The 23,487-nt window shown below is 44.7% G+C and overlaps 1 protein-coding gene across 1 annotated transcript; it reads left to right on the forward strand.

Moving 5' to 3' along the window:
• Nucleotides 1-6,690: 6,690 nt before the first annotated feature.
• On the forward strand, nucleotides 6,691-17,221 carry LRRC14B (leucine rich repeat containing 14B; the record flags this gene model as incomplete). Its single annotated transcript, XM_084621704.1, has 2 exons — nucleotides 6,691-7,598; nucleotides 16,576-17,221. Exons 1-2 carry the CDS (start codon nucleotides 6,694-6,696, stop codon nucleotides 17,219-17,221), a joined length of 1,551 nt encoding a protein of 516 aa, XP_084477830.1. The 5' UTR covers nucleotides 6,691-6,693.
• Between the last annotated feature and the right edge of the window lie 6,266 nt (nucleotides 17,222-23,487).

Below are 23,487 nucleotides of genomic sequence, written 5' to 3' on the forward strand. Positions count from 1 at the left end.
TTTTTATTGTATGTGATGTTCCTTTTTTTTCAACCAAGCATTTGACTATGCTGTAAAATCATGAAGCTTTGATGAGCCGTATCTATCAGGTTTTTAATCTTCTGTTTTACTTTTATGATGAAATTGTGATTCTGATGGGTTTCCAAGAGGCATTATAACTTATAACTCCTATTATTCATAGGACTGACTCACACCCTGTGTGAGGCAAGGGGGTGATGAATAAACAAATTAGTGACAGAGGGGAAATAGGGAACAAATTAGTCTACTGACCATTTAGAGTAGTGGTATCTGGAAGGCTCTCACATTCTTCTCTTGGCATAAGACCCTAGATAGATAATAAAAGATAATGGACAAAGATACAACAATCCCCAATTTAGGGCTACATTGTAACAATGTAATCTGTCCTGAGTAAAGGCAGCATCTAGCTGTTGTGTTCCTTGGAAAGTTACAATTCAGTCCCTGCTTCTCCCTTTGCACTAGGGGGAAATAATCTGTGCCAGTTCTTTACCAGGTGTGGATTACTTCTCCCTCCCTGCCAGTTCAGCTATGCTGGCTGGCGCTTTGGGTGGTAAAGTCAAGGTCTATATTCATCCTTCACCTCGCCCGCTTGCACAGGAAGGGGAGTAGCACACTTATGGTGCTTACCTATGCTGTGACCTGCATATGGGTACCTAGTACAGGACGCTAAAGTTTCATTCCCCTCACTCTCTTTTGTAGGCATGTTGGGCAGCTGCCAAGCTTACCCTTAATTAAGGGGGGGGGCAGGTGTTTCTATTGTCACATCACTATTTTTGCATCACAGGACAAAATAAGCAGCGCCTTCCAGTAGAGCTTGTTGTTATAGAGAGCACTGAACTTATCCAGAAAAACCAAGGCCCTCCAAATGACTCTCCTCTATAACTAATGTTATCAGCCATCTACGCTTTGAGAATTTGATGGGGCTGTTCTGCGTTCTGCAACCCAGGCCTGCAGAATATTAAAAATCCCCCAAGATACCAGGATGTTGTCTCATGACATTTGTTATGGAACAATAAGATATCAAGCATTGGGATAAAATGAATTGGTCTTGGAGGACTAACTTTAATAGATGGGAATTTTATGAACTGTATGTGATGGGTTGTCACCTCCGGGAGTCATGGGAACTGCTTTGCCTCCAACCATTCAGCTGTGCTGGTCCCGCTCATACTGCTCTGCTGGTGACTCAGCCAGCCTCTCCAGGCCCTGTTATCACCCAACACAATAGCAGGTGCCACCACACACCCAACTGAGCTACCTGGCTGCTTCACCTATGCCACTCAAGGACAGACAGAAGACAATAGCCAATTTCCCAGCTCCCCAGCCTTACAGCCTTGCTGGAGTATAAACCCAGTATTCTACCATCTTGTACTGCACAGGGATCTGTACAATGCAAGCTCATTAATATAGCAAAAAGAAAAGGAGGACTTGTGGCACCTTAGAGACTAACCAATTTATTTGAGCATAAGCTTTCGTGAGCTACAGCTCATTTCAAGCTTATGCTCAAATAAATTGGTTAGTCTCTAAGGTGCCACAAGTCCTCCTTTTCTTTTTGCGGATACAGACTAACACGGCTGCTACTCTGAAATCTGTCATTAATAAAGGTCGCTTTCCCCTCAATGTGGGAAAATTATGCACACCAAGCCTGTAGTAACCAAGCTGAGATTTTCCCAGACACTTCACTTAAAGACATGTTGGTTAAGATAAAACCTAAAACAAGTTTATTCACTACAAAAGGTAGATTTTAAGTGATTATAAGTGATAGCAACCAGACCAAAGCAGATTACTGCGCAAATAAACAAAAAACCATAAACTAAGCCTAATATAGTAGATAAGATTTGAATTAGCAATTTCTCACCCTGACTGATGATACAAGCAGTCCACCAAGTTTCCACAAAGAGGCTAGAAATCCCTTTAGCCTGGGACCAGCAGTTCCCCCAGTTTCGTCTTTGTTACTTAGGAGTTCTCTTGTGAGGGGAGTGAGGTTAGGAGATGATGTCACTCCTCACCGAGCTTTTCCATATGGTGGGAACTCTTTGTTTCAAGATAAGTTCCCGGTCCAGTTTGTGGAAAAATATAGGTACCAAAATGGAGTTCAGTGTCATGTAGTCTGGTCACATGCCCTTGTATGCCTTGCTGAGTCATAGCAGCCTTTACTCGTAGTCTGGCTGAAACTTTTCACAGGGAGACTAAACTCTTCCATGGTCCATTGTCTTTGTTGATGAGCCATTAGCACTGTCAAGCTTCTTCAGTGTTGTACCTGAAAGGCTAGTTGAGGGTTTTGCTCACAATAAGCACATTTGAAATAGAGATACATAGTCAATATTCGTAACTTCAGATACAAAAATGATACATATACAGAAATATGATGATCATATTTGACAAATCATAACTTTTCCAATGACACCTCATATGACCATCTTGTAAAAAATGCATCATAATTATGCTATAATCCTATCACTATGATGAATATGGAGTTGCAGTATTACACTGTACATCTGAAACTTTATAAAAGTTCAGTTAAGAAACCAAATGTAATTTACAGGACATTTCCCTCTATCTTATTGTCCTAACCTTGTGGACTAAATATCTAACCCAATCTTCCTTATTCCCTACGGTGATGGGGTGTTCACCCCATGCTAGCCTAGAAGAAGTTAATGAGGCTGAGAAGGGGCCAGTTAACTGGCTAGGCCACCTCAGAGGGGAATTAGGTGGCTAAGTAACCCCAGATTGATGATGGAGCCCAGCTGAGAAAGAACAGGTAGGGCTACAATACACCAGGAAGCTGGCAGCAGAAAGGGACTATAGTGAAGAATCCTGTGGCCACTCTCTGACTGTTAGCAAGGGAAGGAAGGAAACCCTGGGGAGAGTAGAAAGCCCAGGGCTCCAGGCCATGAAGGAAGGGTTTACCCAGAATCATGCTGGAGCAAAAGCCTGAGAGAGGTATGGAGTAGAAAAAGATTTAGGAAAATGGTAGCAAGGTGGCACATTGTGGACCTTGGCTGCTGATTAGAGGGTCCCTGTGCCAGAACCTGAAGTAGAGGTTGGGCCCGGTTTCCCCTGGTAGCCACTGGAGAAGTGGCACAGTCTGGGCAGTGAATTGGAAGACTGCTGGAGACTGTTTGGATGGAGACACTTTGATAGCCCCCCGGAAGGGGAGAACTTTGTGACATGGATGGAGGGCCAAGCCATGAAGGGAGAGCACGCTGAGTTGCAGAGTAAGAGTGAGGCATCAGGGTACCCAAATAAGCGATGAAAGGGGGCATCGGACCTGGAAGGAGCTATACTTCAGAACTGCCAGGAGAAGGCACCCTAACAGTGAGTTGGCCCTGCAACATCTAGATTCTCCCTTGCTCCTTACTTTTGAAGGGACACATGCTATTTCACTTTACCCTATCATCACTTCTATCAGCCCATGTACTAAGATATATATAGGTCAAACCCTAAGGTTCTTGTTTGGTTCATTGTCCTTATTCAAGCAAAACACCCATTCACTTCAAGTGATACTTTGAGTAAAGACTTTAGGATCTGGCCCATGCGCAAAGCACAAGCCGCCATGTCCTATTCATTGTTGACTGTTCTCAAGTCACTTCCTTGTTGTTTAAATCAGGATTCAAAATTTCTCTGCTAATGCTCCATCTAGTTGCCATGACAATGTTTCATGCATTTGTGACTGCCCTTGAGATCTCTGGAATCTAGGTGAATAAACAGGTTAAGCCCTTTTTGAGTCTGAGTGGATTTCCCCATGCTTTCTTTTCCTGTAAAGAAGACTTTTTAGCAGCTATCACCCTCTGCCTGATGAGTGAGCTAGCGCCAAGTCTTTACAGGTAATTCACAAAATTCCAATATCTAAAGATAAAATGCTTTGCCCTCACACTGGATTTTTGCCTATGTTTTTTTCAGAATGCTGGCTTCATCAAGGAGAAGTTGCCTTCTGTGAACCAGATGTTGAGCTTAGTTTTAATACTGAGGAATCGGTTTTTTAAAATTTCCATATATTTTCATCATCTACAAGAAAAAGTCCAATGAGGATCTGCTATCTAGCCAATAACTATTGAAAAGAATTGTGCAATAGATCATCCCTTGTTATTTATTTAGTATTTATGCTACCCTAACCTTAGTCATGGTCCAGGACCCCATTGTGCTGGGCACTGTACAAACAGCACAAAAAGATGGTCCTTGCCCCACAGAGCTTATAATCTAAGCATAAGACAAGAAACAACAGATGAATCCAGAGAGATGGGAGAGTACAAGGAAACAATGAGACAGTGTTGGTCAGCATGATAGGTAGTGATCTCTGCAGCCTCGCCACAGCCAAGTTTTTGTGGGCAACACAGCAAGGAAGGATTTGGGGAAGGCTTCAGAGGAGGAGGGTGAGGTAACTTTGTGGATGTTTATGGGAAGTGAAGTGCAGCATGCCAGAAAGCATGAAGGTGTGTGTTTGAAAATTTAACAAGTGGGCAGGGAAGGCTGGTATCATGGGCCAATCGGAGGGGAGTATCAACAGCTCGATAGCAAATGAGAATGCCTTGAAAGTGAAGGCAATCAGTGTATTTGTTGATATGACAGTGCAGAGGGAGCCAGTGGAAGCATTCAAAGAGAGGGTGACATGGTCAAAGTAACAGGATAGGAAAATGATCTTCGCAGCAGCATTCTGAATGGAGATAAGCAGGGAAAGATTGCATTTGTCAAAGTCAGAGAGAGAGATATTGCACCTCTTAATTGTGCCTTTTCGAGAGAACCTAGATGCCCTTTCCACTATAGCCAGGGCTGCCTCTAAGGCTTGTTGGATTCATAGCCACTTATATAAAATATGTAAGACAGCTACTATATTCAGGTAGATCAGAGGAGAGGTCAGATGCTCACCTCAGTGCAGCAGCACTCCAGTGTACTTTAAACTGTAGTATTCTCTAGACCAGTGATACTCAATTAGATCTACCGTGGGCCGATTTGAGAATTTTATGACAAGAGGCAGGTCATTTGCTCAGAAGGCTGATGCCAAAAAACCCCAACTTCAGCTGCCGATAAATAAAGACCTTGATTGCAACATAAGTATTAGTGTTTCTATTTTTTAATAAAGTTCATAAATCAACATTACCACCTTGTTAGTGGCAATCTCTAATGGGAGAGGCGTCATCAATGATCTCTAGCAAGCTTTGTGAAGAGTGGTTTGTAGGAGGTCAGGGCAAGGTGCATGCACTGGTGAAGATGCTCATCTGTCAGGTGATTGTGGTTTTGGTTTTTTATAATGTTCATGGTAGAAAACCCAGATTTGCAGAGGTATGTTGATCTGAACATGTTAAAAGATAGATGGGTAGATTTTGGCTATCCTGAAACTGGTCAGCATATTGAGTCCAGAAATCACAAAGTCCCATTTCTCTGAATTTTGCCTTCAATACATCTGAAATCTGAAACCTTACCATTTCTAGTTGAAAGGCACCTTCCTCAATTGAATCAAAATAATGTTTGCTTCAGAAGGGCAAGGTCCATTGGCAGAGACAACAAATGGATCACAAAAATAAAAGCAAATCCTTTTGAATGTTAAAATTCTCAAATCACATTTTAAAATTTTCAGTCATATTGTTTAGGAATTCTTGCATTGTTTTCATCAACGTTTCATCTGTAGCAACAACGGACCCTCTTTCGTTACAAATTAAGCACTGCCAGTTACGAAGGAAGTCATAGGCAAATGATAGGCAGCGAATCGCGGTTTGTGAATTTAATTATAAACATTTTTAAGGTGAGCTGGCAGGTCACACAGGATGCCTTCATGGGCCACATTTGGCCCGCGGGCCACCTATTGAGTATGTCTACTCTAGTCCTTAGGTTCTGTATGCCCAGCTAATCCTGCAAGATGCTGAACAGCCGCAGACTTGATGTCTTGCAGGAGCATGCAATACGTTGCAGGAATGGACCCCAGAAGTGGGGATGTATATTCTGCATGGAGAAACACTTCTCAGTAACTGGAGTTCTTAAAAAGATTGCCCCCACAGATCCACATTCTGCATCCCTGCTTGATTTTGGAGTAGCTGCTCTAGTCAGGAACCAAAGAAGCTGGAGCAATGTACCTCTCTTCATCAACAGAGGCATGATGCCTTAAGGTGCATGTATCAAATGCACATGGTCCTACCTTTGGCCTGCTGTCTAAAGGGCTTCAGGTCCACATTGCTTGGAATCCAAAAAGTGGAGACCTTTGGAAACTCCAGTTAGTGGTAAACACTGCAAGCTAATATTTAATATTTCTTAAAATCTAAATTAGTTTAATCACCTTTCAAGAAAAAGTGAAAGTGTTTTTATTTAAAAAAAAATCTGAAAACAATAAGATGGTTAACAGCAGATAGAGAACTATTCCTATGTACATGTACTTTTCACAGCTCTGCCAGCCCTGTTTGATGCTAGCCTGCACTTATCAAAAACTAACCTTTATTACAAAAATGAAGGTTAAATAAACAAACTGGTCCCTGAATTAATTAATCAAAACATGTGACTTGTGCAGACTGTCTCGAGTACCAAAATAGAAGTCAGGGCTCAGCATGTGACTACTCACTTTACCTTCCCAAAGACATTTCACTGAGTACCAGACAGCAGCTGCAGCTAAAAATAAAGAATGATAAGCAACCAGAACCTTAGTTAAACACAGAAGCCACCCTCAATGCCGGAAAGAAATCAAAGGCAACAATGAAGTCGCTGCGGTTCATTAGTGCTGAGGCTTTGGTATCGAATGCGCAGCTTGCCAGGAAAAGTCTCAGCAGTGTTGCACATAACCTTTTTCCTCTTCTTTTTAAAGCCAGTTATTTACTGGAGCAGGGGGAAGTGATTCATGACCTGGTGGAAAACTGGCCCCTGGCAGACTTTAATTTAGGAAAACTGTTAGGGACAACAGTGGATTACCAGGAAGACATCAGCAGCAGAGCATGCTGTGTTTGTTTGGAAAGTTGTCTAGTTGGGCTGAGAGATTACGTGTTGAATTGCTCTTCTCCATACTCAAAGAGACTGAAAGTGGTGGACCTGACAGGCATAAAAGATGTTGAAGTTCAGGTCTGCAAGTGTAAGAAGACTCTGGGAAGGTGGGCCAGGACAGAGCTACTATCAAAGCTCTCTTTTGAGCTGCTTGTTGAAATGCAAAGGCTGCACTTCAATCCATGTATCTTTGATATCGCTATTGACGTTCTCATTGACCTGTTTGTTACAGAGCGGAACTATGAACTTGTGGTCCAAGCCTTACTGATGAGATGCCACTGTCCACTAAAGATTCGTTGTGTGGCATTCAGAGCTGACAGTCTCACTTTACGAAAGCTTTTCTACATTATAAAGCTCACAGATCCCTCTTCACTGCGCAAACTTGAAGTGGTTCACAATATTCGTTTGGAAATGGAGCACTTGGAAGTGCTGTTTAATAACATCCACTTTCCTCTACTGACATCGCTTACCCTGCCGGCCAGAGCATTCAATGTGCAGCGGTTTACAGCCGAGGATGAACCAATCTTTATGACTATTGGAGAAAAGATGAGCCAAATGACGCAGCTGACTGAGCTGAGCCTGGCATTTTCTATCCTCACAGGAAAAATACGGAAACTGCTCAGGTAAGTTGTTCCCAACAGTGTGACTGAAAGTGTGATGAGCCACTCGTCAGTGCAGTGGCACTGAATTAAAGGCTGCCAAGGCTAACAAAAAGGGGCGGGGTGAATAATGGAAATATTTTCATTGGGAAGTCCATGGAGATGTTTGCAGCACGCCATCAGGAATACTGATTAGACAATAAGCTAATGATGACTAACTCACCTGCAGAAACCAGACTGTAAATTTCCTACAATCCCATGTCTATGGTGCTTTTATGTGGCGAGAGGGATACTAAGGGCAGCTCTACACTATGGGGTTAAGTTGATCTAAGTTACGCAACTCCAGCTATGTGAATAACGTAGCTGGAGTCGACGTACTTTAGTCGACTTATTGCCATGTCTACACTGCGCTGGGTCGACAGGAGAAACTCTCCCATCAACTTACCTTATGCTTCTTGTTCTGGTGGAGTACCAGAGTCGACGGGAGAGCCATCGGCGGTTGATTTAGTGGGTCTTCACTAGACCCGTTAAATTGACCCCCCGGTGGATCGATCGCCGCAGCGTTGATCCACCGGTAAGTGGAGACAAGCCCTACGATGTAGTCTGATACCATCTAATGCTTCTCAATGGGTCTGTGTATCTTAAGGCCAGGGAGATCCAATGCTATATCTAAACTGGAATTTGGGTTAACACAACTAGCCACACTGAATACACAGAAAAATCCAGTAATTCTCAATGTCAGGGGAAAAAGGTGTCAATAAAGAGCACTGTTATTTTTGAATGACCTGAAACAACAGTTTATTGTGTTCTCTTTAAAGAGCTAATTTTACAGTGGAGCAAATAACTTAGTGACATGCTGAACTATTCTAATGTCAGTGAGATAATGTGTGGCCCACAGCCCAGCTGTGACCGCTAGGCCAGACCATCTACGCTCCAGTCCCTTGTGCCATGTAGACATTCCAACTCAGGCTGGAGCTCAGTCTCTGAAACACAGCAAGGAGAGTGAGTCTCAGAGCGCAGGCTCCAGCCTAAGCGAGAACATCTGCGCTATGTTTAGCCCTTTAGCGTGAGCCCTGCAAACCTGAGTCAGTTAACATGGGCTCTGAGACTTGTTGCCGTGGGTTTCATAGATTCATAGATATTTAGATCAGAAGGGACCATTATGATCATCTAGTCTGACCTCCTGCACAACGCAGGCCACAGAATTTCACCCATCACTCCTGCAAAAAACCTCACTCCTATATCTGTGCTATTGAAGTCCTCAAATCGTAGTTTAAAGACTTCAAGGAGCAGAGAATCCTCCAGCAAGTGAACCGTGCCCCATGCTACAGAGGAAGGCGAAAAACCTCCAGGGCCTCTTCCAATCTGCCCTGGAGGAAAATTCCTTCCCGACCCCAAATTTTTTGTTGTTGCAGTGTTTGCATACCCTAAGGCACTTCTGAAAAACCCCACCCTTAGGCATCTAAATAGGGACTTAGGAGCCTAACTTTAAGCTCCTAGTTTTGAAAATATGGGCCACTATCTTTTTTTTTAATTGAAAATTGAGAAAATCTGCACCACTTTGTAGTCCTCATTCATTAACATTTTTGTTTCACTGTGGCCTTTATGCTGCCAAAAAAGCAGTGAAGCAGCATAACACTGAGGGATCATATCAGAGGGAAATTCCATCCCATATAGGTAAGATGTGTTTCATATACATACTATAGACTTTTTGGGCTTTGACGGTACTGTCAGGCCCCATGGGTTTTGAACCCTGGAACCACAGATGTGCTGCAAGTCATCACACCCCAGACCATCATGCAGCCGTTCACAGCAGCTGGGACCAGCATTCATGAAGCCCAACTGGGGCATAAACCCTGCCCCTCTACTCTTGATTGGGAGAGGTCCAAGGCTCCTCACTGGGCCACAGCCCTTATTTAAGCCAGAGAAGGAAACAGGGAGTCGTTCATACAACTGGGCTCCACCCTGTCACAGACCACTGTGCCTATTGTCTGGTACTGACCTTTCTCTGCCGCAGAAATTCTGCCTGACAAACCAGCTGCCATCGACAGGGAACCACACGATATCCGGTATGGGATCATGTTTGTGCATAACTGCATTTACATTCCCCCGGCTCAGGCAAGAGTGTCAGCCTTAAAGCTATATCACAAGTCCCCCACCCCAATGGAAGAACACTTGACTTACTTTAAAGCTCAGCGAATGCACACCATAAAACAGTCCTTCATCATGTCCTGCAATATGTGTTCTAGAGCCAGAACACCACATCACATGCTCTGCAGTCTACTTCAACCTCTAGACACCCTGTCCTGACACTAGGCTGCTATTGCATTGGATTTTCTTGTGGAGCTCCCAGAGTCTTAACAGGTTTACAATAATCTTGATGGTGGCAGACAACCAAAATGGCCCACTTCATGTCCTGTACTGGTCGACCCCCTGCTGAAGGGACAGCCCAGCTATGGACTAGCCATGTGGTCCATCTCCATGGCCTACTGAATCAAGTCACTTCCAATAAAGGGTCACAATTTACAGCTTGATTCTGGCACAAGGCCTTGCGTCTCCTGCGGGTCCAGCTGCGCTTCTACCTACCAGCCTCAGTCCAGTGGACAGACAGAAAGGGTCAGTCAGAGTTTAGATTGCTACATTAATCACCACCAAGATGATTGGTCCTTGCTATTACCCTACATAGAGACATAGAGTTTGCATACAATAACACAGATCGCGCCTCCATAGGTAAAAGCCCCTTTCTTTACCAGCTATGGGAACCACAGCTACCTATGAGCCTCTTCTAACCCACCCACCTTGGACTTAGTGCAGAGAATTCATCAAATCCAGAAAGAAATAAGGGGAAACCTGGAAAAAGTGAAAGCCAACTACACGCAACATGCAAACCAATATTGGCAACTAGGAACCCATGTTCAGTGGGACAAAAAGTGTGGCCCTTGACAGAGCACCTCAGCATGAACAGATCCATGTGTAAGTTCCTTGCTGTTATCGAATCTGTTGCCAAGTTAACCTGGTCACTGTTGAACTACACTTACCCCAATCTCTCAAAATCCACGCAGAATTCCATATATCGATCCTAAACCCATATACCAAAAATTCAGCTCCCCACAGGACCCAACCACTTCATGCACAAGGCCTTGAGGAATATGTCACATATGAGATCGTGGATTCCGAATGCCAGTGGGGTAAACTTTTACACCTGATTAACTGGGAAGGCTATGGCCCTGAGGAGTGTATGTGGGAACTAGCAGAAAACTTTCATGCTCCTGCCCAAATACAAGCCTTCTAAGAAAATCAATCCTAGAATCCTGGACCCATAGCACCAGAGAACACCCCTGGGGTTCATTAGGGTTCTAGGGGTCACCACACTCATAGGTGCCGACTCCATGAGTGCTCCAGGGCTGCCGGTGGGTGCTAAGCACCCACCGGCAGCCAAGCTCCTTCCCTCCTCCCCACTCCTGCCTACCTGGGGCCCCCACTGATCAACTCCTCCCTCTCCCTCCCAGCACCTCCTGCACACTGCATAAGAGCTGTTCAGTGGCATGCAGGAGGTGTTGGAAGGGAGGGGGAGGAGCGGGGATGGGGCGCGCTCCGGGGAGGCAGCAGGAAGAGGCGGGGCAGGGTGGGGTGGGGCCTTGGGGGAAGGGGTGGAGTGGGGGTGGGGCTGGGGTGAAGCATGGGTGGGAAGAGACAGGGCAGGGGTGGGAGCTTGGGGGAAGGGGGCATGTGGGGGCAGGGCCTGAGGCGGAGCAGGAGTTGAGCAACTCTGGGGAAAATCAGAAGCCAGCGCCTATGATCACACTCAAATCTTCCACCTGGCAGCTCACAGACAGCAGCACAAGCACCACCCCTCCACTCTGATTGGGGGAGCTTTAAATCTCCTCAAGCCCCTATTTAGGCCAGAAGAGCAAACAGGAAGTTGTCTGTACAACTGAGCTCCACCCTGCCACAGACAGCTTGCTTGGTGTTTACCTTTTTGTCTTCTGCTCCCGACCTCCTGGTATCCTGACTCGGCCTGACTCTTGGTAAATGCCTTCTGGTTCCTGCCTTTTGATTCTGTCACCCGATCCAGACCTTCTGGCATCCTGACTTGGCCTGATTCCTGGTGACTGATTCTTCATCCCTGCCCTACAGTTTCCTTCGATTCTGATCTCCTGGCATTCCAACCTGACCTGAGTCCTAGTAATTGGCTCCTGGCTGCTCAGCCCGTGCTTGATGCTCACTCCTGTAAGCCAGACCACTCATGCCCTGGCCCTGACACAATTCAGTCCTGAATGAAATGTTCACTCAGTGGAGAAAGCCATCCTGGGAGCTGTTTGCCTCCCAGACAAACAAGAAGTTCCATCTGTACTGCTCCAGAACAGCAATAAGTTGGGACTCCAAAGCTGATGCCCTTCTGCAATCCTGGACAGGCCACCTGAGGTACGGCCGGTCCTCCAATCCACTGTAAAAGATTCATCCCAACAAAGCTCAAATCAGTCTCATTGCACCCAATTGGCCCAGATAGTTCAGGTTTCTGGACCTCTTATGAATATCAGCCCATCCTCCCATCAGTATCTGAATCTTCCCAGATCAGACATCCCAACTCAGACTCTGCGCCTCATGGCCTGGTATTTGGATGGGTGTCAGGTCAGCTCTAGAGCATTCACATTCAGAGACTGTTTGAACTAACCTTAATCATAGCAGAAAAGTCTCCACCAGCAAATGCTATCTAGCTAATGGGAGTATTTCTCTACCTGGGTGCAACAGAGTCAGTTATCCCCCAAATCAGCAGGTATTCCTGCTATTTTAGACTTCTGTACCTCCCCACCCTCAAGACATTGAGACTTTTCATTAGCTCGCTATGGGTCCACCTAGCAGCAATCAGTGCCTTCCATTCTCTGGTACAGGGCTAGCCAATTTTTACTCACCCGATAACAAACAGCTTCCTGACGGGTCTCAATAGGACCTTCCCGTCAGTAATGAAACCAACACTGCAATGGGACCTCAATCCCATACATGCAATACTTACCAGGCCACCCTTTGAACTGCTGGCCACTTGCTCGATGTGATTGCCTCTGCACGAAGGGCGCCTTCCTCATCACCATTATATTAGCCAGGAGGGTGAGTGAGCTGAGAGCACTCCTGGCCAATTCACTGTATATCACATTTCACCTTCAACCAAAATTCATCCCTAAGGTAATTTCCGAGTGTCACATAAATCAATCTATTCACTTACCAGTATTCTTCCCAAAACCTCTCTCTCCTCATTGGAAGCATGAGAAGACTTCATTCCCTCGACATCTGATGGGCTCTAGAACAAAACCAATTAAGAAAAGGCCTAAACTATTTGTCTCTACAGCAGTGTTCATGGGGACTAGTGTTGTCTGCTCAGAGACTCTTCAAGTGGATCTCTGGATGTATCACTCTTCATCAGTTGGCATGTTTTCCTCCCCCATGACAGGTTGAGGGCTCACTCCACTAGAGCACAGGCAACTTCAATAGCATCTCTTCAGGAAGTACCTATACTGGACATTTGTAAGGCAACAACCTGCAGTTCCAGCCATACTTTCATGAAGCATTAGTCCAGACCTCTTCTGCAGATGCAACAGTTGGGACAGCAGTATTACAGACTGCATCCTCATACCCAACATACCAACTGCATCTTCATGCCTGCTCCAATTTGACTACTGCTTACCAGTCACCCACATGTGGAATACACCACAGGGACCAGCACTTGAAGGAGGAGAGGGTATATACCCATAACTGGGGGTTCTTCAAGATGTGTTCCCTATCTGTATTCCCCTACCTGGGGGATGTAGTCACATACAGGGGGATGGCAAAATCAGCAAGAGGTCATCCTGCCTCTTGAAACAAGGTCATTGAGCTTTGGAAGACAGAAGCCATCTTTGCCATCCATCATTAGACAGATACAAGGGAACAGAGCTCTTGCAAACTGAGACAGATGGGTCCTTCAACCACGGTGAGGTTGAAGTCTCTGGAATATAGGTGAGAAATTATCTTGAACAAAGCCTGTGCCTTGCTAGATTAAGTTTTAGACTTTTAGATGTGTGTTTTCACTTGTATTTGCTTGTAACCCGTTCTAACTTTATTCATTTTACTTGGCATCATTTAATCTATGTCCTATTGTTAATACATTTGTTTTATTTTTACTATAAACCAACTCAGTGCTGTGTTTAACGGGAAGGGTGTATTTACTGCAGTTAAGTTAATAAGCAGTGATGTGCTTTTGTGTCTTTAGAAGAACAAACGAAACTTATTATTTCTCTGAACTGTCCAGGAGAGGACTGGACATTGCAAAGCGCACAGTTTGGGGAAAATTTGGGACTGGGAGTGTGTTGAGCACAGGCACTGGCTTCTATTTTCCCCGGGGTTGCTCAACCCCCACTCAGCCCCAGACCCTGTCCCCACTCCACGCTTCCCCCAAGGCCCAACCCTGCCTATTCCTGTCCCCGCTCCTGCCCCACCCCTTCCCCACCCCATTCTGCCCCTTCCTCCGAGCGCATCCTGTCCCCACTCCTCCCGCTCCCTCCCAGCGCCTTCTGTACGCTGCTGAACAGCTGTTCCACAGCACATAGGAGGCGCCGGGAGGGATGGGGAAGGGTTGATCAGCAGGGGCTGCAGGCAGGCGGAAGTCAGGGAGGAGGGAGGAGAGCTTGTCTGCCAGTGCGTGCTAAGCACCCGCTAATTTTTTTCCATGGGTGCTCCAGCCCATGGAGTCACCACCTATGGTGTTGGGGTTACCCTGCAAACAGTAACCAAGGCTGGTGGAAGTTAGAGTGGGGCTGTGGGGCTATAGACAGGCTGCTGGGGTCAGAGTTGCTGAACTAGGGCTGTCTAGCACGGACACTGAGGGTATGACCTGCAGGCTTGTAAACTGGTTGTGAGTGTCCCAGGTTTGGAGCTACAATAGCAAAGCACTGTAAGGCACCCAGGATTGTAGGGCAATTGGTGATACAACCCCTCACTGCTCTGGATTGCACCCCAAACTCTGTGACAGGTGACTCCACAAGACCTTTCAGCAGTGACCACTTTGGAAGTAGGTGTTGGTAATGCACAGTCCTCAGTGGGTGCAGAGCTCCAGTAATCCCATTGTCATTTGTTTTTCCCACTCCGCTGTGACCAATGCATAGCAGTCACATCTCGTGATCCAGGGCAGCTGTTATACTGAAGTCTTCCAGCAAATAGTTGCTCACCTGATGGTAGCTTACTGATGCTCCTGCTGAGTTACTGATAGAATAGGTCCTTCTCTTCAGAGGTGGAGGAAAGTGTTGGGGGATATGTACTGATGATGCCGGAAAAGCCACCTGTGGTAGAGAGCCTTGGTGATAGGAAAGGTTCTGATGTTTCAACAGGACATTCAGCTCTGGGCGTTAATGAGTTTTTGACTGCAAACCCCACCCTGCGTTCAAATTCTTCATTGATGTCAAGCATGTCCAGCTCTCTGTCAATGATGGTGGTCTTTCTAAGTCATTGACCTCCTCTAGTTCACTTAACATACCAGTACACATTATCCTCAAATTCCAACAAGCAAGTTTGAAGAGGGCGACCACCATACTCGAACCTTCAGTGCATATACGTTGGCAGAAAAAAAATATGGGGGCAGAAGCTTGCCTTAAGACCAAAGCCCCTCTCTCTGTGGTACTGACTGGGACCAAAGGCTTGGAGACCAAGATGTTTGGAAGTGAGCACAGCTGCAGGAGATGTCAGAGGGCAAAGCTGAGTTGCAGTGCCAACTGCTTGACATTTTTTACACAGCAGATTAGATTCCGGGTTTTCTCCTCTAGCCTTTGTTCAACCAAGAACTAGCCGCAAGGTAGCAGTGCCAGATGTAGTTATTCCTTTGTGCACATTGTTTTTCATTCCAGTGGGTGCTAGGCACACCCCCCATCACTCAGAGAGTGGCAGCATTCCCAATTTAGTCAGAGAGCTGCTGACCCATATCAGGTTGTTCTAGGTTATGTGGTATTAGTAGCAAGCCTTGCATACCTGACCTGACAAATGCTAGCAGTAGGTGCACACACAGACATTTATACAAAAGAAGAACCAAATACTTCCAAGCTGTCTCTTCACAGTGACAGGCACATTATTAGAAGTCCCATAGCCAGAGCTGGTTACTGTTCAACATGCAATGTGGCCTCTCCTAGAAGCTTCATTGTGCTAGGTGCTATACAGACCCACAGAAAAGGACAATCCTCACAGTACCCAGGTCAGTGCTTTCGGGTGGAGTTTGTTGCCCACTTCTACTCTGGGCTCAGATTCAAGTGGTATCCTTTCCCCAAAGGCTGGTAACCCCTTTGAAGGCTCTTACATTGGACTTACCTCTTGAGAACACCCACCATGTCCTCAGGTCTTATTACAGCCACCTCTTTGGTGTTACTGAGGTACCTGAGATGTATTTTGATGAACCCAGAGCATGGCTCGCTCTCCTCCCTGATGTGGGTCACTTGCAGAGTTCCTTGGCTCTCTTGATCCAGAAGCTCTTGGGTGCTGAACAACATCCTTTTGGGCAAGCTTGTATGTTCAGCAGACAATCAAGGCTGGAGTCAGAAGCACTGCCACTGCGTTCCTGTTCAATTGCAGGGCCCAAGTCAGATGCAGCATCCCCTTCCTTTTCTGCATTTCCATCTGCACTGTCAGTGGCCCAAATTATTAGCTATTACTGTGACAAAGTATTAGAAATGTAAGACCAACATATAGTGGAATATGAAATGTACATGTAGCATAAATGCAATGGATCAGATTTATCCCTGGTGTAAACCAAAGAAACCATTAATATAATCAGTTTAGTGCATCCATTTAAAACATTATTTTTGATGTATGTTATATACCTTTCAGTTAATCGAACTAGATTACAAAATTATTAAAGATTAGAGCAGACAGGCTACATTAATGATGAACAGCTATTTCAATGTTCACACAGTTTTTTAAAAAAATCTTATAATTTTCTAGTACCACTTTGTGCTGTAAATATTTTTCCTTTTATTTAAATCTGCAGCCCACTGAAAACCCCTCTGAAGCTACTGGATGTTTCTAACTGCGCCTTGAACCATGCTGACATGGCCTATTTAGCCAATAGCCTCCATTCTAACCACCTGGAAGTACTGGACCTCAGTGGGCACAATGTGACTGACCTTTACCCATCAACCTTCTTTAAACTTCTCAGCCACTGCTCTTATACTCTGAAGATGCTCATCCTTGAGGAATGTAACATTCAAGACATTCATGTAAATATGTTGATTTTGGGTTTGATCCCCTGCCGGAAGCTACAAGAATTCAAGTTCCTTGGAAATCCCCTGTCATCCCGAGCACTTAAATGCCTCTTTAATGTTTTTAGTGACTTGCCGATGCTGAAATACATTGAGTTCCCAGTTCCTAGGGACTGCTATCCTAACAATGTCACCTACCCAATTGATGATGCTAATCTTTCAAAATTTGATCACCAAAAATATGAGAGTGTATCAGAGGAACTTAATAATATTTTACTTCATGCAAACCGGGAGGACATCAAGGCTTCAACACCACTCTTCGGAGGCTATGACGCAGCCATTCAAGAGACTGGCAATGAACTGGGATCTTACTTACTGAAATCTTTCAAAGATACTTTAGAAAACTTTAACAAAGCTCTTCAAGAAATGAATTAAAATGTAGTGGTGATGACTGCTCTGCCTAACAGAGAGTAAATTCAATATACACTAGGAACTTCAAAACACTGCACATCCATTTCTGCTTTCGCTGATTTCTGGACTGTATTTGGTTTTATTTCTGGAGCTACAGTATAGCATATGCATTTTTAATCGCGCTATGAATTGCAAGTATTAATGTAAAGGCCACTTTCTGAGAACTCCTTTAATCACTGCATACTCTGCACAAAAGCACAGCTTTGGTTCCAGTTACTGCAGTAAAACAAGGTATGATTGTATTTCACCTGCAGTATGACCTAGTCATATTTTTTAATTTACCTAATAACGATGGGCTAATTTGTGCCCTCCTGCAAATAAACACACTGAGAGGGACCTTAGGAGGAACTAAACTCCACTAATTTCCTCTGACGAAGTTTTATCTAAATTTGACTGTGGATTTGCCCCCCATGGCAGAGGTAGGGATTCCAATCCCCAAATCCTGCACACCCCCCAAGAATCGTGTGCTGGAGGCACAGGGCCATCCCTGCACAGGTCCTTCTCTGCATTAGCTATCTCCATTGTAGCCACACTGCCCTGTCCCCTCAAGATCCGGGGTAGTGCAACTGCAATACAGATGAGCAGCCTAACTGGTAGCCGCCCCTGGAGCCCACCTTTAAGGAGGAGTTCCATAGTGCAGAGTTGACTCCAATCAAAAGATAATACAACTCCTACCCATATTAACTCCTGAGTGTATGTTCCAGTGGGCTTGAGGGGATGGGGGTGGAGATGATGTGTACCCTGTAGTCCTTTTTCTTTCTATGTATGGACCCCAGAACCCATAGGTAGGTCTCCTTGAGGTTTGGAGGAAGGGGAGGCAGGGTGCTACTCAGACAGCTGACCCTTCTTTCATATGTGGATGCAAGAAATTCACACAGAGCCCCTCCATGCCTGGATCCTAGACGATTAAAAGGCCCTAAATACAGTAACTGTATGATTGCATTCTTCATACGAGCAATGCTGAGGTCTGCAGAAAAGGACTTAGGGTTACAGGGGACGAGAAGCTGGATATGAGTCAACAGTGTGCCATTGTTGCCAAGAAGGCCAATGGCATTTTGGGATGTATACGTAGGGGCACTGCCAGCAGATCGAGGGACGTGATCGTTTCCCTCTATTCGACATTGGTGAGGCCTCATCTGGAGTACTGTGTCCAGTTTTGGGCCCCACACTACAAGAAGGATGTGAAAAAATTAGAAAGCATCCAGCGGAAGGCAACAAAAATGATTGGGGACTGGAACACATGACTTATGAGGAGAGGCTGAGGGAACTGGGATTGTTTAGTCTGCGGAAGAGAAGAATGAGGGAGGATTTGATAGCTGCTTTCAACTACCTGAAAGGGGGTTCCAAAGAGGATGAATCTAGACTGTTCTCAGTGGTAGCTGATGACAGAACAAGGAGTAATGGTCTCAAGTTGCAGCGGGGGAGGTTTAGGTTAGATATTAGGAAAAACTTTTTCACTAGGAGGGTGGTGAAACACTGGAATGCGTTACCTAGGGAGGTGGTGGAATCTCCTTCCTTAGATATTTTTAAGGTCAGGCTTGACAAAGCCCTGGCTGGGATGGTTTAGTTGGGGATTGGTCCTGCTTTCAGCAGGAGGTTGGACTAGATGACCTCCTGAGGTCCCTTCCAACCCTGATATTGTATGATTCTATGATCTGCAGACCAGCCCTCAGATGAGAAGTGCAGGGTGTGTTCAAGTTAAGGTAGTTTTTTCTGCTTTTCTTCTGTATGATGATAATACAGAATAATTAAATGCAACTATAAAAATCAGAGGGGCATCTACTCTCAATAATCCCACTTTTTTGAGATTTACAGGTCTCTGGCCCTTCCTGCATGCACACAAATAACAAATAAAAATTATTTTTATCTATGGTCTGTGTATTAATTAATTCAAATCCACCATACATGCAAATCAAAATAAACAGAAAAGAAAAGCTGTGTGGTTCCTCACCCCATACAGGAGGAGCAGCCCCCTGCATGTCCTCCCCTGAGTGCGGGTGCAAAGACTCATGGGGACAGGGGGTGGAGGTGGCTGAGTGAGGGCAGAAGGGACACATGGGGGCAGAGGGAGTAGGGGTGCTGGGACATGGGCAGATGTGCCTGACTGCATGGGAGAGTCTAGGGGCAGCCAGGGTCTGCATGGGGAAGGTTCCCCAATTCCATAACAATTGTTCCTCTACCCCCAAAAAGCCTGTTCCATACTTCTCCCACCCATACCCAACAACCCTCCAAGTTCACACCCAGCTTCCTTCCCAGCAATTAATGCCCTCTCCCTCAGCTCCTCTGTTACCCCTAACTCCCCAAAGCCTTTGCACTGCTTCTGAAGGGTGTGGGAAATACATTTCTGTATCGTAGTTTTAATGAATTATTACTCAAATTCTGTATTAATATGCCTAGAAAGGAATCTGTTTGTAACAAAAACATTTCCTGAATCTTTTTTGTTGTCTGTATTGTGGCAGACATACTTGTTGACAGGTATTTTGAAATAAATTACTAAAATAATTGAAATTGGCATGATTATATTGTTATAATATAATATATTGTTGACAAGTAAATATGCAGAATTTTAAAATATCATGCATAGAATTTTTATTTTTTTGGCGCAGAAATTCCCCAGGAATAGATTGTACTGAAGACATAGCCTCAGTGACTCACCTTAGTCACCCCTACTGTTTTTAGTTCCTGAGGGAGCTGTTGTAACCCTCCCCCCAGAAGTAGAACAGAATCACACATAAACCATTCATAAATGTAATACAATGGTCCCCAAAGATAATACATGGGGCTGCAATATCTGTCACAAGTACTACTCACATCTGTTCAGCATGCTGCTTCCACGCCCATGCGCACACATCAGAACATCTTCAGGGCTCCAAAGGCCCCAAGTGACCGTACCTACTACAAAATCCCTCTCTTCAGCTCCCTGGCCCATCATGGCTACCTCTCCATTTACCTCTATTACTTCATCTCCAGATAGAATTCTATCAAAGTTTCAAAGAAATTCTGATCCCTAAGCTGTTAGGCATTTACAAAGATCCCTTAAAGAAGGGTAAGCTACCTCCTACTATGAGCAATGTCCTAATTCCTGTACTACTTAAACCTAGTAAGGATGTGCAAAAAATTAACAGTTGTAGACCCATCTCTTTAATCAATACTGGATGGATTTTCTGTAACTTGAAGTCTTTAAGTCATGATTTGAGGACTTCTGTAACTCAGCCAGAGGTTCGGGGTCTATTACAGGAGTAGGTGGGTGAGATTCTGTGGCCTGCAATGTGCGGGAGGTTAGATTAGTTCAGCAGTTCTCAACCCGCAACCCAATTAGCACACAGCTGAGGCCCTGAGGTAAGGGCAGAAAAGGGTGCTGAAGCCACATGGGAAGTGGCCTGGGACAAAGGACTGTAATTGCCACTGAGGTAGTCGCTGGACGGAGATAGCAGGTCTACCGGAATGGCGGAACACAGAATGTGGCAGAGTCGGAGGGCAGTGTCACTGAAGAGCACCCTGCAGTCCTGGGAGTGGCTCAGGTCCTGGAACGGAAGTGACAGCGCCGAGACACCACCAGAAGAGGGCGCTCTGGCAAGTGGAGCTAATTCCTATGACAACTGGCAGGAGACGCTAGAGTGGTGAGTCCCACCCCGTCACAATTCCAAACCCAACTCTCATATCCTAACAAATAGTACAATATCATCCCCCTTTGATCTATTTCAGGGAACTAGACAGGGATGCCCCCCTCCCCATTCAGTCTAACATTAGAACCACTAGCAGTATTAATCAGGGAACTTCAAGATATTCAAGGCATCAAATCAGGGACTCAGGAGACAAAAATCCTTCTATAGGCAGATGACAGCCTCCTATTTATTAAAAAGTCAGATCAATCTATTCCAAATATCCTACAAACAATAGATAACTTTGGTAAATTCTCTGGTTACAAGATAAACTGGGATAAGGCAGAAGCAATGATCTCATCATATTTAGTTGGAAGTGCATCTCCTATAGAGACATTTAGCTGGCAACAGACAAACCTCAGATATCTTGGCATCCTGTTTCCTAAGGAAGCTAAAAACTTAGTCAATGTTAACCTTGCTCCATTAATCATGCAGTTAGCAAACTATTTAAACAGATGCCAGGCACTACCTCTTTCCCTTTAGGGAAAAATAAACATGAATACTCCTCCCAGGATCATTTTTATTCTGAATTTCCTCCCTATCCATATTCCTCCCTTTTATTTTACCAAAATCAACAACATGTTCAGGTCCTTCTTGTGGAGTGCTGGCAACAAACCCAATGTCCTTACGAAGATTACATTTCCCTGTCCAAGCAGGAGGCTTCAGATTTCCCAGCTTTAAACTTTACCAGGCAAAAATTCTTAGCCAAGCAGCATAGTGGCTCATCCCCTTGTCCTGTAAAGCCCCGGACTGGCTCCAGCTGGAAGCAGAATTGGTTGCTTCCTTTCCAATATACTGCACTTGGATTACTACCAATTCCCTAAAGAATGATTACCAACTATTGAGGAAGCCAGAAATACTTGGTGTACAATTGTGATGTTCCCCTCTGGTGTTGTCTGGACCAGTGATCTGTAAGGTCACTTCAATCCTCGACTCTGGGAGCCAGACTTACCCTGCTGTGCTGTGAGAACCCCCACTCCTGGGCTCTGGTATGTAAGCTGCTCCTTGGATTGTGCAACCAAATGATACTAGCAAATATCTCCGGTCCCAGACACAACCACAGGAACTTCCGTCTTGCAGTGTCCAGTTATGCCCGCTGGACGCTGCAAATTTATATGAGTTCATCAATTTAACAAAGAAATTGATATGTACCAGGTTTGTTATCCCAAGGGGAGTCTCTGACATGCTTCAAACCAAACACACTGCTTCAGGTAGAATAAACAAACACATTTATTAACTACAAAGATAGATTTTAAGTCAAAGCATAACAAGTCAGATTTGGTCAAATGAAATAAAAGCAAAACACATTCTGAACTGATCTTAACACTTTCAGTGCCCTTACAAACTTAGATGCTTCTCACCACAGGCTGGCTGGTTGCCCTTCAGCCAGGCTCTCCCCTTTGATCAGCGCTTCAGTCACTTGGTGGTGATGTCTGCAGATGGAGGTGGAAGAGAGAGGAAGAGCATGGCAAATGTCTCTCCCTTTTATCATGTTCTTTCTTCCCTCTTGGCTTTGCCCCCACCCCCTTTAGAGTCAGGTGAGCATTACCTCATTGTAGTCCCAAACTGACCAAAGGAATGGGGGTGACTCATTCGGGAGTCCAACAGATCCTTGGTTACTGCCTAGGTCAGTGTCCTTTGTTCCTGTGAGGATGGGCTTAGTTTCTCCCATACATGCCCTAATGAGGTATGAACTGCCCCTCTGCTCTTGGAGAGTTTTTGCCTGGGCTTGTTTTAAGCCATGAAAACACATTTTCAGCCTCATAACTATATACAAGAAATTATAACCTATAACATTACTATAACAAAAAATACTATAACAACAATGCTCAGTGCATCATGAGCCTTCCAAAGACACCCGACATGACAAACTTTGCAATGGATACCACACAATCATATTATAAGGATGAACATTGGGGTGCAGGGTATTCCCCTGAGGTATAGGATGTACCGAATGTTAAAAAATCACTTCCTTCTAGATACCTAGGCCTGTATCACAAGGGTAACTCAAAACTCTGTGTAGCAGGAAACGCCATCATTTGGCCAGATTGGATTACTATAGGCATTTTAAGCATCAGTCAGTTTATTGAAAATGATATCTTCCTCCCTTTTGCAATATTAAAAAAAAAAAAAAAGGTTCAATCTAGAGAGTCAGGAGAGGCAATATATCTAACTTAAATGTGCCATCTCCCATCTGTTTGGCCTAATGCCTAATGAGTTAAGTATTCCTTGAAGGGCCATTCAACTTGAATAGTCCCTTCATGGTGTGCAGGCTAAATACCTTGTGGGTATTACCACATGAGCAAACACATTTTGAAATACAGGTACATGGTCAATTTTCATAACTTTAGATACAAAAATGATACATGCATACAAATAGGATAATCATATTCAGTAAATCATAACTTTTCCATGGACACCTTACATTACATACTTTGTACAAGATTTGTTGCGATTATGTAACAATGACAGCAACAATGATCTATGTGGCCATATTTTAATCAGATAATGTCAACAAAACTATCGTAAGAATGTTTTTAACATGGGCCAAAAATTAATTTTCCTATC

The sequence above is a fragment of the Lepidochelys olivacea genome (genome assembly GCF_965140295.1).
Source record: "Lepidochelys olivacea isolate rLepOli2 genome assembly, chromosome: 2".
In the NCBI taxonomy this organism is placed as follows: domain Eukaryota; kingdom Metazoa; phylum Chordata; order Testudines; family Cheloniidae; genus Lepidochelys; species Lepidochelys olivacea.